Source organism: Periophthalmus magnuspinnatus, chromosome 18 (assembly GCF_009829125.3).
Source record: "Periophthalmus magnuspinnatus isolate fPerMag1 chromosome 18, fPerMag1.2.pri, whole genome shotgun sequence".
In the NCBI taxonomy this organism is placed as follows: Eukaryota; Metazoa; Chordata; class Actinopteri; order Gobiiformes; family Gobiidae; genus Periophthalmus; species Periophthalmus magnuspinnatus.
This window is the reverse complement of record NC_047143.1, coordinates 10,359,593-10,376,422: the sequence shown is the minus strand read 5'-3', so window position 1 is coordinate 10,376,422 and position 16,830 is coordinate 10,359,593. Positions and strand designations below refer to the sequence as shown.

The window sequence follows — 16,830 nt, the reverse complement described above, 5'->3', positions numbered from 1 at the left end:
TCTCTGTGCAATTTGTACATTTGAATTTATATGTAAACTAAATTAGATGTGCTTTCACTGTATTTTGCCTATAAGCATTTGTCTTGTTGAAGGACCTATAAAATTGTCTGAATATCCAAACCCATTTCAAGGCAAGGCAAGGCAAGTTTATTTGTATAGCACAATTCGTACACAAGGTAATTCAAAGTGCTTTACAGAATAAGAAAGACATTAAATTCACACAAATCAAAACATAAATAATCACAAATAATCATCATAAAATTAACATTAAAAGAGAAGAGTGCAGAATAAAAACCTTTCAGTCATATTCACAGCTAAACAGAACCGTTTTGAGCCTGGATTTAAACATTGTCAAAGTAGAGGCCTGTCTCACATCTTCAGGAAGACTGTTCCAAGTTTTAGCTGCATAAAACTTAAACGCTGATTCCCCATGTTTAGTCCTGACTCTGGGCACCAGCAGGAGGCCGGTCCCTGAAGTCCTCAAATTGCGAGATGGTTCATGTGGCACTAACATGTCGGAGGTGTACTTTGGACCTAGGCCATGGAGAGACTTATACACAAGCAGAGCTGCTTTAAAGTCTATTCTTTGAGCTACAGGAAGCCAGTGCAGAGACCTCAGTACAGGACTTATGTGCTCGTACTTCCTGATTCTAGTCAGGACCCGAGCAGCAGCGTTCTGGATGTACTGCAGCTGTGTTAACCCTCTCCAGGCAGGCGTTGCAAATTTGCAACCACTAATTGCCAATTACCTAATTACTCCACATTTATATTTTTTGAGCCTTTTTTACTCAGAAGTTGCACTGCAGGACTTAGTTGTGCATTAGCAACAAACAGTTTCCCAATTGCTCACCAGATGTCAGCACTGTCTCTCTTCCAACATGTCTGTCTGCATGGTTTTACTGAAACGGATTTTCTAGGCATCAATTACATGTAAGTATCACTACCAACCTCCATTATTTTGAAACCAAAAATGCATAAGATAAATTATGAATAAATATAGATGCAGTGCATGCCAATTAGTAGATTTTATGTCTTCCAGGTTTTTTCCCAGGGGCAGCTCTATTTCAACGTTGTAGATTTGCAACATATTCCCGGACAGGTACCAATGGCTGCCACATGCTTTATCTACTAGTTTGCCCATATTTTGAGCAACAGTTTATACTAGAGTTATTTTCCTATCACCATTGTTTACTTGTTACTTTGAGGTGTCATTGAGGGTATATCCTATGGAAAATGAAATAATTTTGAGTGAATTTACAAACTATCAGAAGCAGATTTGATCAAAAGCAATGGCATATATGTTGTTCATTTGACTGTGCAATGAGGAAAACTGATGTAGCCTAAATTCCATGGCACATTTAATAGTATAGTTCTTTGTTTGAGCTTTTTTTGGCAAACAATCTTACAGAATACTCTTTTTGCAGGATTTGCAGTGCGTTATGGCAGGCCGATGAAGATTTTCAGTCAGGGAAGCCACTGAGTTTGCCTTCTACGTGGGGCCTTATCTGACACAGAATCCAATTCAGACGAAAATTGGCGATCCAGATTTTGCTCCTGAAGTATACGAGTCTGACCATGATGATGATGACCCAGTGGCAGCAATAGCAAGAGCTAATCCCAACCACCTTGATATTGAAATTCATAACGTACATGCAGACAGTGACACTGAGTTACCAGATGACGATAAACCTCAGCCAGGCCCAGCTCCAGTAAACAAAGATTTTTCTTGGAGGCAGAGGTACCCCCCAGCAGCTGACATAGACTCTTCATTCCAAGGACCTTCGTTCTCACCTCCACCAGACGAAATACCAAGTCCAAAGTGGTATTTTGATCACCAATACCCTGGTATTTTCATGGACAAATCCGTGTTCGAACATTATTTTTCACCAATCTAACCTGTATGCAGTTATGAAGAATGGGCCGGAACTCAAAACAGCCCCATCTGAAATGGAGTAATGGTTCCCTGTCCCAAGTCATTGGTTTACACATCTTGATGACCGTAGTATGTATGCCATTGTACCGCCTGTACTGGCAGGCGGCAACACGATACAACCCAATTGCAACAGTCATGGGACGTCTACCACCGTCATCTCATGCAGAAGCAGGAGAAGTATATTCCGCTTCTTGACTTCCATGCACAAGTTGTAGATGCCCTCATCCAAGTTGGAAACCAGGCTGACTTGAACAGCAGAAAAAGAGGACAACCATCATTGGAAGATGCTCCAGAACCCCATCAAGCTGCCCCACCTCCACCTCCACTTCGAAGGATGATTGCGCCATGGGATGTCATCAGTCTATACAGATTCAATCATTTTCTCATCCTTGCTGATAAATGTGGACGATGCAGACTGTGCAAGAATGGTTACACACAAATGGCCTGCCTGAAGTGCAAATTACTTTTGTGCTATACAAAAGAAAAAAAAAAGTTTCTTGGAGTATCACACAAAAAAGTTATATATACCAAGTTGCTTTGACTGTTGTTCTGCCACTGTAAAGCACTTTGAAACATTGTTTTGAAAAGTGGTATACAAATAAATTTAGTGTTATTATCATATTCAGTCTTGTGTTAATTTACCACACCGGGCCAATGTTGCAAATTTGCAACATCCCAGAATGCATTGCATGTGAAGATTTCTCTCAAAAAAAAGTCAGGATTGTATATTACTACCCCATATGATAATTTTCCCCAAATATCAGATTTTTCCTGTTACTAAAACTTAATTTGAGCCTGAGAGGGTTAAGGCTCGTTTGGAGAGGCCAGTGGGCAGGCTGTTACAGTAGTCTAACCTACTGGAGACAAACGCATGGATAAGTCTCTCTAAGTCTGGTTTTAACATTATACCTTTGATTTTTGCAATGTTTTTTTAGGTGGTAAAAAGCTGGAGATGTTGCTGATTTGATGTGGCTGTTAAAGTTCAAGTCTGAGTCCATTGTTACCCCTTGATTTCACATGCAAAGCTACTACTTTTGAACATACAGCAAACTTTACATGAACTTACTGTGTGACTTCTTAAGCATTTATTAAATATATTTATATTTCTACTTCAACTGTACAAGGAACCAGTGCATTAATTTGCATTTTTTGTACATGATGATTGACACTTCACTGGTTCAGATGGAAATTCTAGTACTGGCCGTATCAGTAGTTATGTGATGGAAATTTAAGTATATTCATGTTGTGTCTTTAAATGCATATGATTACAGGAGTGACGTCACATCAGTGTGTCAGACCCAGACTAGACAGTAACATGTGTGAAGGCTCTGTCTCCATCCCACAGGAAACTTGTTGTTGTTCTACCTGTCTAAGTGTAAAAGTTCATTATCATAACGGTGTGAAACAAAAATCACTCTGCTTTGAAATGTATGTAGCATTGTCATTCTGATATAAATTGGTCGGACCACAGATGCTCAGGGGGGTGGAGACTGGAACTGAGACTGGGGGTAGATGGGAACTTGGAGAGAGACTGGGGGAGACACCGAAAGGCTGCAAGTTTTTGGCCAGGGCAGGCCTGGGCCCTGTCCTGTCTGTATCTGCTATAACAAAATAATAAACCTTTTTTCTGTATTTCAAAACTCACCGAGCTTCGCAAATGGATTACCTTTCATCTAGAACTGTAATTTTTCCACAACAATTATTTGTTGTGTTATTTGTTACAATATCTATATTCGATACAGTTTTTTTTTCACTGCCATATTCTCTAAGTGCCCTTTTTGAATGAGACAGTGCCCTTTTTGAATGAGACAAAATTGAAACAGAAAAGCCTTATATGGGTGCAACAAATTATTTTACATTTTAGATAAATATATTTTACTTTTTTTTTTTTTTTTTTTTTTTTTTTTTTTTTTTACAAAAGATACATTTGTGGGCCTTCCTATGAATTTTAAAAGTTAAATATCATTATTGGCAAATATCGCTTATAGGCCCATCTTTTTTTATTATTATTATTTTTTTTTTATTTAACTTTTTTTTTTTTTAAGTAGAAGAGGTGAGTAAATAGCTAAAGTTGTTGTCATTCTTTCCATGTTCTAGGACTACAGATTATCACTTGCAAGTCAGGAGATACTGAACAAAGTGTGATGTCATTGTATTCGTTCCCTCCAGCTCATGCTGCTATGGTGTGTAATTCTATTGCAGTATGTCTAGAGGCACCATTCTAATGTTACAATTGTCTGAGTAAGCAATGTGTCATGTCTTGGGTTTTGCATTTAGCCTCCACTGAGCGTGCTGCAATCATGTTCGTATTATTATTAACTGTTTCTTACTTACTTGCTTACTCACTGGTTTTTGGTGGGGGTTATTGCTTTGCCTGAAATGTTCCACAGTGTGATATGTTTATTCAAGTACACATGCTTTTTCCTTTCAAGAATACCTTAAAAAACAGGCATTTTAACTGTGAATAGGTCTCCCTTTCCCAGATCTGACCTATAACTTGGCCAAGCGATATCAACTCTTTGTCACTAGGATATGTTTAAAACCATACGGTGCAACATTCTTGGCAAAGTAAATGCAGCATAGTTCAACAGTAGTTAAATAGCCTGAATAAAGTATAATAATAGTTTTGCAGTTGAAAATTAACTAGTTAAGTAACTAGTTAACTAGTTGAATGTTTTGTCTGCAGAACAGTATCAGTAGGCTTATAATAAAAAATAACTAGATGTAAAGTCACTCTGGCCTTTACATGTTTTCTTAGTTGAATAATAGAGTATTCACATCTATTTTTGCTATAGATTGTGTCATTATTGTATTATTAAAATGTATGAAGCTTAATTTATACAATTAATCTTCGATTTATCAGGCCTGCATATTGAGCTAGAGAGCGAACCATCTGTAGACCACTGGCCAATAGCCCATTAGACCATTCCATCTCTGTAAAGTGCTTAGTGAAACCGCCCACCTGTTCACTAAAACCTCACCTCCACCAGCCATTATTTTACCGAGGGCAGGAGATTTTAATCATAAACCTGACCTCACAAATCCATCCGTGCGCGCTTCGCTGGTAACAAGGGGCGTGCGTAATGCGTAACCGTGCCACCACCACCACTCCCTACTACCCTCTCCACTGACTCCAACAGCCGCTAATCCCTTTTCCTGCACGCATCCTGGAACTGGGAGGAGGAGGAGTAGGACCATGATATCTAGGATCGTGTTGCCAGGGGGAAGGTGGCACCGTCGGAGACTTGTGTTTGGAGATGACAGCTGCATGGACGAAGAAACACCACGGGGATCTACGAAATAGTAAACAGACAAGATAGCGGTTAAAGGTCTACCTCGCCTCGCCGTGGAAAGGGTACGTATGTCGGTGCGTGTTTTTAGAATGATCGGACTCAAATGGAACCATGTGTGGCATCTTATTTATAGCATATCGTGGCACATGTTTGCAAAGGCAGCGAAAGAAATACGTGCAAGTTGTGCGTTAGCGTCTGCTTCTTGGCACAGGTCTGCTTTGGAAATAGCTTGACGCGTAATGGTGATTTTGCGTTGCACTACACAAATGCACGGAAATTGACAAACGTACAGGTATAAACGTGTCTGTACTTGAATTAATTTTCTGGGCATGCCTGGGACAAACCTTCAATGCGCGTTGTACATGTTATGAGCGCAGCATGTTAGCTCGTAGTTGTGGGGCTAGTTGGGAACGCTTGGGAGCTAGCATTCAGGCTGGCGCGGGTGTACAGCCGGATAGCAATGGGGTATTCATGGGAATATTTGCGTGCGAGCTAAGTTGTGTCGCTGCACCTGCCGTGCTGTAGCCACCGGTCGTTATCCCGGCTTGCTAATGATTAGGCTAGCTAATTACCCGATAAATGAACTCGTTTTACGGGCGACTTAGCTCTTCTACGTGACTAATACCTCGTACTATAGGGCTGTGGTTACTCAAGTGGTACAATGCTAAGCTGTACTGTTTTGGTATTTTTTTTAAAGACTGTTAAAAGTATGCATTAGCTAGCTTTTATCCCCAGACAGCAGGGTGGCTAATTAGCACGGCTATTAGCTTAGCAGCTAGATTGACCCAGTTGAGTTGGACAGAAGCCATATTGACATGCCACCTGACTGAGATTTGTTTACATGGAGGATTTAAACGGTTTCCACTCGTGTTGTCTGCTGAACTATTGTCCAAATGTGTTGATAAACCCTTTGTAACTATACTATGCAGTCTACAAACTCGAAATCTGTAGCGATATTTAATTATAAGTAACTGTCATATTGTAAAATGCCCCCTCTCAAATAACGAAAGAGCCAATATAGGCTAGTATAGGGCTAGATTCCTGTACTGGGTTTGGATGTTTGGCATAAATAAAATTGTGAAAAAAAAAAAAAAAAAATCATGTAACATTGTCCATTTTCAACTCACTTGTGGGCTAGTATATAATCTTGCCTTATGATCTCTTTCAAGCACAGTTTTCTGTATTTTGGCTAAGAAATTACAATATATTTCCCCCATTACTGTTGGCAGGGATCAGATTAGTCAAAAACAGAAAGATTTTTAGAATAAAACTGGGACAAATCAGTGGTTTTGGATAAACCTGCTGGAACAGGGGACACACAGGGCTCAAAACTGAGACTGTCCTGGGTAAATAGGGATGTCTGGTCACCCTAAGCCAGTATTTCTATGTTTTATGGTATTTTCAAAGAAAACATTCTTATGAAAAATCAACAAATGCTGAACATGATTGCGGTGCAAGTTATGCCATTTGCAATATACTATTTGACACATTCAGTTAATTAAAATTGGAACAAAAATGTCTGCTGTAGTAAAGACTAAAGACTAAAATGAGGGTGAATTAGGTCTCCATAAGATAAATTATAGCTGTAGTATAGGCCTATTTAGTTTGAAATGGGTTTATTTCAGTGACATATGTGAAACAAAGGAGCTCATTGGTTGTCCATCATTTAGAGCAAAATTAAACTTCTCTCACTTCAGAGTTTAGTCCGCCGCTCATTGGTTCTGCAGAAATCCGCAATGTTTTTCAGTCACCTGTATCATTTTAGTTTTTTCCCTCTTACGTAGCCATATTTGTTTACAGACGCACAAGGAGTGTCCCTGATTATCTAATCTACTTGTTAATCATGCCCATCTTTATATTGCCATGCCTCAGAATGTGCAGATTAACATTTAATAGGCCCTTGGTACCTATCCTTGTATCAATCAAACGTCACGAGCTTACATATTGTAAGCAACTTGACTTGTTTCCATTGTGATTAAAGCCTTTCTTACAGCTGTTGCTAAATAGCTTACTATTGCCTAAATTTGTCGCTAAATTGTTTGTAAGCTACTTGCTAAGTGACTGACTGCCATATATAACGCTGATCCTTTTGGTATGCTAACTATTTGCCAAGTTTATTTTAGCAAGCTGTAATCTTCTCAGCCATAATAGAATGTGGAATAAGGGAAAGTTTGTAGTTTTTGCTCAAAATACATTCACTTTTTCAATGTATAATGGAAACAAACTGAACAATAGAATTTGCATAGTGTTTTATATTTTTGCTTTACTTGTAGTAGTGGTATAGCTTAAATATTAAATGCAGACATTTTCTTCTAAAAATGTAAAGGGATATAACTATAGACCTGTGGGAAGCCTCTTGTACTAAAATAGCTCATGCATGACTGTAATTCCAGACACATCAATTGCAGCTTTGCGCTTCTGACGTCATATTTCCATTAAAAACAACTGTCCTTTAGTCTCATGATTAACACATGGCTACTGAGAACTTGTCACAGATTATGTGATTTTACAGTGCCTGCCAAGTTAATTCTACTTAAGCTACAGTGGCAAAAATAGTCATTTTTGTTGTCTAAGCCCAGTTGTTCTGGCTTACCTCCTAAGGCAGGCATACCCAAAGTCCGGCCCGGGGGCCAATTGCGGCCCATGTACAAATTTCGACTGGCCCACAGCCTCAGGAATGAAAATAATTATGTGTGGCCCGTTGCAGTGTTGACCAATGTAAAATACACATGTACAAGCAATATTATATTTCACCAGAAGATGGCAGCAGATCCGGGCTGTGTTCCGAGGTCGTGCTCTCGCTGACTTTTATCGCCAACTAGATAAAGACAGGTTTTAAAAAAATTCGAACATTTGCTAAGAAAATGCTGAGTTTGTTTGGTTCTCGGTTATGAACTTTAACAAGAACCATGCGAGGACAAGCCTGACTCACCTGCGTGACTTTTTGTGCGTCCAAACCGCCGTCACTACAGTCCAGATCTCAGTTTCAGTCTCAGTTTTTTATTTGTCGCCTTCTGAGGTGAAAAAATTGGAAAATCTCATTGAATTTATTTTATTGTGATAATTAAAACCACAGATTAAAAGTTCACTTGTTCATATTTAGAATCTGTGTATAATTAATTTTGTTTTTGAAAGGTGAAAGCCATTTGCAATAAAAGGTAAAAAATAATGAAATAGTTCATGTGCTTTTAATATTAATGGTTCAAAGAAAGATCAGGGTGAATGTTCGGCCCCTGCAGCTTTTCACCTCACCAAATCTGGCCCTCTGTGCAAAAAGTTTGGACACCCCTGTCCTAAGGTCATAAAAAAATCCTAACATTATTTTGCTCGTTTATTCTTAATGCTACATGTAAGGATGTCAGGATTATTTGACAGTGATTTGAGTAAATAATTAAGACTGAAGTACAGTATCTGATTTATGAAATCCATTTTTTAAGTTGCATTATAAAGGAAAACAGCAAGATTTGATATATCTGAAAGTTGTTTTCTTTACCTCATGTGGACCAAAATCTGGAAAGAGCCTGTAGATAATTCCATGTCATGTTTACTGCATGTGTCAATCATGTGTACTTTGAAATCTACAGAGATATTAACATCCCACATGTTGAGTAACCAGTGACCTGGTTTAATCTAGGACTTCAACAGAACTCAACCAGGACTAAACAGGGACTAAATAGGAGGACTGATGACCACATCTGAATCAGGACTAAAACAAGACGAGACCAGGTTTTTGCCAGCCTTTTATTAGGCCCATAGTGAGCAGAAAAGAGCAGCAGACTACACAAAACAGCCACAGAAGTAGAGCTTTTGATATAAATTTGATTAACTACAATTTAAGCATGCAAGTAATCACGGTTAAAAATGTAATCGCTGCTCAGTTCTAAATTTATAATTTTAATAGGTTGTTTGTTTTATATTTTACACTTTTGGAAATGTTGACATTAGCTTTGAGACACAGTGAGCTAGCTAGTTTGCTGCTTTGAGATTTGGGTTTTTAAATGTCAAGATTCAATTTAAATGTCAGAAACGGGTTTAAGATTAAATAAATTACCAAAATTAAAGTAAATGTTTTGTATGTTTCAGAGATGGAGACACTGATGAGTGCAGTGGCCCCGCGCTCCCCGGCCCCTGCCAACAGACCCTCGGAGGTGGACTTCAGATCTGGGGCTCCCTTGGAGCAGCTCTCTGCACAGGTGACTGAGCTGGTGCACCAGGAGCAGGGAGAGTTTGGAGACCAGATTGCCTTAGAGGTCCACACCGCCAAGGACTTCATCTTCAACATGCTAGGTACTGAAGTCATTTTTTTTTAGTCACATGTGTGGTCCTTTCAATATGGCCTCAAACCTCAATCATGTGATTTATCTTCCTCAAGTACTAGGATGCTAGGAATGTGTTAGGAAAGTGAGGAATAAGTTTGGTCAGCTGCCAACTGTAATGTACTAGTTCTGCTTTTCTATTTTTAAGCTTGCAAAAATCAGGTACCTTTATCAGAATTAAACCTGGAAGCATTTGATCAAATCTGAAATGAGTTTAGCAGAAAATATTGTCACGTGTTGCCAGTTATTAGTTGTTTTGCCATGCTCACTTTTTAGTCAACTAATTGATCAACAGGAGATCTTTTTAGTCAACTAAGAATTTGTTCAGTCAACTATTGCCCTGTTTACTTGACAGTTATTTGTTATTAGTAATATTGCTTTAAAATTCTACTGTGTCTTCTTCCTAATAAGTGCAGTGTCTGAGATTTGCGTGCTAGTTCTTATTTGCTGAAGGTGGTTTTGTTTGAGCACTCTGCCCACACCTGCTCTCTCGTCTGTCGGCCCATGTACATGTGGAGACCTGAACTCCGCTGAGCTGGCACTGGTATTATCAAGAAATATCTGTGTTTTCAAAAATAGGCAGTGTACTGTGCTAGTGTCGTCACGATACCACAATGTTAATAAAACACTCCTTTCTAAGAGAGTATAATGTCAGCTCAAAATTACTTACCGGTAGTTTATTTTACCATGTAGTCCTATGCTAGTTTTCAAATGCAAAAAGATTGTTCTAAAACTATTCAGTAAATATCCAATTTGATGCAAGCCATTTGATTGTTATGATCAGTGTTGATTCTTGTTGAAAAGACCATCTAGTTTTGAGGATCAATAGCTAGGCTTGTCACGATAACAAAGCACAAAATATTGCTACAGAGAAATATCATGATAAACAATAGTATTGAACCTACTTTATACCACTGACACAAAGAATAGCAGAATAATTCCTGTAAACCAGTTTTAAAATATACAGTATCATTAAAAAGTTGCAACAAATAAACAGCAGAATGAACTAATAATAGCCCTAGAAATTACTTATTCAGTACTCTACAGCTCCAGTCTTGTCGTATTACAACAAAAATAACCAAAATCTCCCCATTATTGCAAAGAAAAAGTCCCCACATTAAATACTGAGCCCAAAAATGTTTCAGCTTTCATGTCTTCAATGATTCGAGATACAGTAATTATTGTGACAGGCCTAGACGTGACAAGTGTGCGTGTGTGAAATGTGATATTTACGTGGTTTTGGAGGTGAGGTGTGGACAGCAGAGGGGAATTCTAGTTCTAGTAATTCATAAGTGTGAAAAGAAAATATAGAGAATGTAAAATAAAATAAAAAAAGGAAAAATAATAAAAATATAAATGAAAGCCTCTTATTATATCACCAGGCCGATATTCAAACTGATATGACGCCCATACCAATGTTTTTCCTACTCTCTGTGTGTTCACATTTCTAATATTGGCTCTAGAAAGTCTTTATGGAAGAGTTATTTTGAAAGTGAGTGGATTTGAAGTGATTGCATTTGTGTAAGTAATTCCATGTACGTCACCCACAGCTGCTCAAAGTGGTATTTACATCTTTACTATTCATTCCCAGTTTCGTGTAGTGTAACTAAATATAGATTTCTCCAGCTAATATGGAGATTAACAGTTCAGTTGTAATGGTGCTACTGTTCTGAGCTCAAGCTAATGATGACTCAATGAAAACTAGCTAAACCACTTAATTCCACTTGAGGACTCCAAGTTGGCAGTTTGTTTGCTCTGACTGCAAAGCCAGCAATTTTTATATGCCCAATTAGGGCTGAAAGATTTGTTTAAAAAAATAATACAATTGTGAGTGGAAATGTTAAACACAGCAAGAATTGACAAAAATATCTAAACATGAGCTGACAAACACATTCAAGCTTGTCAGTGTCAGTGCTGAAAGTTGTGAAGTGCTTATAAACCCGTCACGGTGAATAATTGGGATGCTTGGAATGCATAGGGTAAGTGAGCTAATCATTTAAAATTTGCTAGTTCTGTTTTTAAAAATCAGGGGAAATCAGACAGAAAGATGTACACAAGAAAACCTCCATTGGGTGAGGATGCAGCCAATCAAATTTCAGAAAGCTTCAATTTTTTTAAACCACATTATTACTGTCTTAAAAGTGTGAAAAACAGAACGAGTTCATTTAAATGGGATGCAGTGGTCCAAAGTTATTCCTCACTTACCTTATGCATTTTGAATATCCAAATTTGAAAGTGTGATGAGTTTATTAGCGCTTTTGACAACTGCCCTAGTCTCGGTAACACATACTAACATGCACTTCCTGATTATTCTAATTGGATGCATATTTTGATCTCATGAGCTGCTTATACAATACATCTGTACTGGGGCAAGACACATTTTGCTCAAATATATGGAGAAAAATTGGGTACACAGCATTTCGAAGTTGGTGCTCGTCAAGTTCCACACTGGGCTTTCCACACACTGTCAGACCGGCCCCAGAAACCAGAGCAAGATTAAACCTCTACCGATTTTTAAAAATGTATTTATATATTCAGTTGCTCCTCGCTGGCTGACAGATCCGAGACGGGTGCCTTATTTACACTGCCTCGGAGTAAACAGTTGTCTTTGCCTGGGGCGAGTTGGCAGGGGCACTGTACAGACCCGAATCTCGGCAAAAACAAAAGTGGGATGAGAGAGACAAAAGGATGTAGCCGAAGACCCCCAGCCTGGTGCATCAGATCTGGAGGCCTGTTAGCTAGCAGGAGGGCAAAGTTTGTCTTATGCAAGAACGGAAATAACGATTGGTCAGGTAGGGATGGCTTGTTCACTTTGCAAGAAATTGTGGACTAGCTTGTTCTTACAAGGTAGTGAAGAATACAAAATGTGTAATGCCAATATTGTGACAACCATAATAATTCATAATTTTGTGTTTTCCCCCAAAGAGGATATTGTAAAAGCAGCACAGACAAAATTAAACCACTGTGTGCTGCCCAGAGGTGGGTAAAGTAGCCAAGAATTGTGCTCAAGTAAGAGTAAAAAGGTACTTGGGAAAATAACTACTCAAGTAAGAGTAACTTTAGGAGCATCTGGTGTATAATGTGACAAAACAAACCCTAAAATAATGCAAAATTTAGTATTTTCAAAGGATGGACACAAAAATGAGAAAATGAAACTAAATCATATCTGAAGGAGTGGTGCAAGAAACGCAAATGTTCAAATAATTTCATATTGTTAACAACAATCTTAAGTCACGCATTTAGAGCAGAGTTTCATATTTGGACCTCCAACCATGAGTATCATGGCAACCAAAGCGCCAATCTGAAGCAAAGCTGTTGAAGGGAATGCCCCTTCCTCCCTGCACTGCTGAATGAGCAGGAGGCAGGCACTTCTTTCTTATTTGTCTCTTATTGTTCATATCTTGATTTACTGACATAGCATGCAGAATGGGTTAATACGAACATTTTAAGACTAAAAGGACGAGCCTGACAGCAGCAGTTAGAGAAAGAGGGGTGACAATTTTTCAATGTAAAGTGAATTCGAGCCGGAGTCAATGGAGCCAAAAGCTAGCCTAAGAGCACTTCCTATTTGGAATGCGGTGGCTAACGCGTTAGCAATGTCCATTTATGTATACAGTTTGTGCAAGTAGGTGAGATAAGATTTAAATACATTCCTCCTGCCATGATGTGAAAATCTTTAAAATTTGTAATATCCTTTGAAATTTTCTTGAAATTTTATTTCAAAACTCAAGCACCTAATGCATTGTTAAGTAGTTTTTTGGTTAAAATTTTAAAATGATAATTTAATAGCTTTACTTAAAAGTGATATTTGGTATACTTGAGCTGTATCAGAACAAGACCACATCGACTAGTATATGCCCATGGACCACTATGGAACCTATCTTGATAAGATCACATGATATAAAAGAAAGTACTACCATTTAATGTAGAAAATGATGTTCTATTGTCTAAAGAAAGCATGTTTTCATTATCTTTGTAGTATGGGAATTGGTAAGTATCGAGTCTATTCCTCCTCTGTATTGAAATTGAGTTTGAAATTTTGTGACAACACTAGTAAGGATAAAACATAGATATAATACAAAAGGCCTAGAAGTTCCTTGGCCTAAAATACAGTAACGTGGTAAAATAAAAATGCTTAGAAAACTGCATCGACCACAATCCTTTGCTTCATTCATGTGCATCCGACAAAGAATGAGTCTTACTTTGCACGTTGTGTGAATGATTGCACAAGAGGTTCATTTGGACAGTCTTTTGTGGAAAAAGTACTCTTCTTTCTGTACTGTCTACCTCAATTTATCACCACATAATATAACACAATACATCACATTGATTTTTAGCATTTGGTTTAAACGTCCTGCTTCATTAAATATTGAGTGAAAGGCGTGCTTATTCTTATCCACCTTCCTCAGTTTGTTACTGGTTTTATTGCAAGATTTGTGTCTCAGTGGATGGGTGATTTCTTTTTAAAATACTTTGCCATTTAAAAAATAATGATGCTGTGTTCCTGGTATATCTCTCACACTTAGGACTCTGAGCTGTCTGCACTTAAAGCCCAAACGGTGACAAGTAGAGACAGTAGAGACACAAAGGAGGATCAGTTCTGTAGTCTAGGTCACCTTGAACTAGGCCTGTCACGATAACACATTTTGAGGAACGATTTATTGCTATAGAGATATACTGCGATAAATGATAATATTAAAACAAATTTATACCACTAATGCAATAATAATAAAGCTGGATAATGCCAGTAAAACTTTTTAAATAGATATAAATGGCCAAATAAAGCAATAATTAGCCACAGAAGTTACTATTTCAACCCTCTACAGCTCAACTATTAACACATTACAACAAAAATAACAATACTCTCCCCAATTTTTACAAAGAAAAATTACCCATGATAAATATTGAGCCCCAAAATATATTGTTCTAGCTTTCATATATTGAACAGTAAGTCTATATAATAATTATTGTGACAGGCCTACCTTGAACTAAGATAAGAAACAAAACTAATTTTTGTCAACTCCACCCATGCTTTTAGGCAATTTTAATCATTGTTAGGGTTATTTTGGAGTCCTTTTTATCCCCAATCACAACACTTGAGTTCTCTGTTGAATTGGTTTGCGAAAAAATAATTATTTGTCACCAAATGCTGACTTGAATTTGTGATAAATCCACACACTGTATAAAGAAGTGAGTGTGACCCATAGCTTTCGGGTCTAGTAAAATGAAGCTCATCGAGGCATTTAAAGGAGGGAAGTTAGAGCCAAGTTGTATTTTAGGAATTCCAACATCAGATAGCAACCAACAAAGGGTCGATCCAGACCAGTCCAATACGAACATTTTTAAGACCAAAATGACTAGCCTGAAAGAAGCAGTTATGGAGAGAGGTGACAGCTTTCCAATGTAAACTGAATTGGAGCTAGAGCCAATGGAGCTGGAATCGTGCCTATGCTAACTTCTTATTTGGAACGTGGCGGCTAGAAGGTTAGATATGTCCATTTATGTGTGTGTATATATGTATATATATGTGTGTGTATATATGTATATGTATATATGTATATATATAATGTGTGTATAGGATAATATGGATAGGCTGTATTTCCAGTGAACTGAACTTAAATGTTGTGCCAACATGTTTAGCAAAACCGTTGCACATTAGCAAGAGTCGCTTCTTGTTTATCGAAGCATGACATCCATGCCAAGAGTGAAAGTATTATTTTTCCAGGGCAAAATGCATCTAACATGACACAAACCCAATGTATTACATCAATGTTAAAAGAGACATTAAATGGCATAGAGGCTCAGAGAAGTGATATATATATATAATATATGAATATATATAATATATGCAGAAAAAGCTAATAATAACCCAGTCGTTTCGTGTTTACTCTAGCTTTAGCCATGTCTCACAGCGCCACAAACTTGGAAGTCGAAACTTGCCTCATGAACCAAATGTCTGTTACAGTCATGTAAACATTAGCTATGCTGCTAATTTTGATTCCCACCCACTGGTGCCAAAGAGGATGGCAGGCAACTATTTCTCTGTGTAATATAGAAAGTACAGATGCTGCAGAAATGGTGTATTTTGGGATATTAACTGCTAACACACATTTATATTTAGATCACCATGTTACCTTTTATTCTGGAAAAGCTCTATTTGTCTAAAACAATCTATTAACATGTTTTATAAGTTTTACTTTTTGACGCACTCCCCTCCCTTTGTTCTCTGCACTAAATTAAATCATTGAGCATTGCACAGACTTACAACTAAGAAAATCTTAAAATCTTATTTATTGTTGTTTGTTATTGTTATTGTTCTTGCTTCCACCTTCGTTTCCCAGTCCCTCCCACTCTAAGAAGCACTGACCAATCAGGAGACCCGCTAATTCCAGTCTGAACTTACCTTTCTAGCCATATACAAAATGTTTGAAAGTTGAATGAGGAAATATTGCCACATTCTACTGCCCTCTGCTGGCCATTCCATCCATTTCAGAACAGACCCGGCGGAGAGATTACCTTAAACCACCCTATGCCCCTCTGGCCCACTACAGCGCCTGCTCACTGCCTCATTAAGTGGCGTGCCCATGGCTGTCCTCAATCATTCACAAGCCGATGTTTTTTTCACCCCTTCTGCTCCTCCATGCCTCACTGAAAAACACTCTCTCTCCACCAGAGACCCTGATTTAGGGCCAGGCTTTTAACCACCGGCCCGCACGGATCCTTTTAGCTAAAAATATCTGCTATTTTAGATGATAGTCTGGCAGCCCGGCGAGAATGCAATATTTTCCTTATTAAGCTTTTTAGTTGGGATGTGATCAGAGCTTGAGCCAAGTAGGAGATGAGTGGATAGTCATTTGGTTGCATTCACATTCTAGAAAGTGATGATGTCATATTTTTTTAGGATGGGCCAATATGTATTTTTTGACCCAATACCCCTATGTAATATTTGGCCTGCTGCTGTGGCCCATAGCAAGGCCCACAAATATATCTTATATACAAGTAAGGATCACAGATTGGAGCAGTGCAGAAAAAAATAAAAATAAAAAAAATAAAAAATTATATATATATATATATATATATATATATATATATATATATATATATATATATATATATATAAATAAATGTATTGAATATCAGTAGTGGCCAATACAATATCGACAAAGAACAATCAATATAGACCAGTTTTTTTGGGGACTGGATCCACAAACTTGCCATATTAAGTTCATATCTTAAACTTCCAATCATGAATTAAATAATGGCATTACTTTCTGAAGTTAGTTTGAGA

At 37.8% G+C, this 16,830-nt stretch overlaps 1 protein-coding gene across 1 annotated transcript in view; it reads left to right on the top strand.

Annotated features, from left to right (window-relative positions):
* Positions 1 to 5,078: 5,078 nt before the first annotated feature.
* Positions 5,079 to 16,830, top strand: part of tmem102 (transmembrane protein 102) — a 40,682-nt gene continuing 28,930 nt past the window's right edge. The window contains exons 1-2 of the mRNA XM_033984005.2: positions 5,079 to 5,288; positions 9,310 to 9,513. Of these exons, the coding sequence (XP_033839896.1) occupies positions 9,312 to 9,513 (202 nt within the window). The 5' untranslated portion in view covers positions 5,079 to 5,288; positions 9,310 to 9,311. The remainder of the gene's footprint in view (positions 5,289 to 9,309; positions 9,514 to 16,830) is intronic.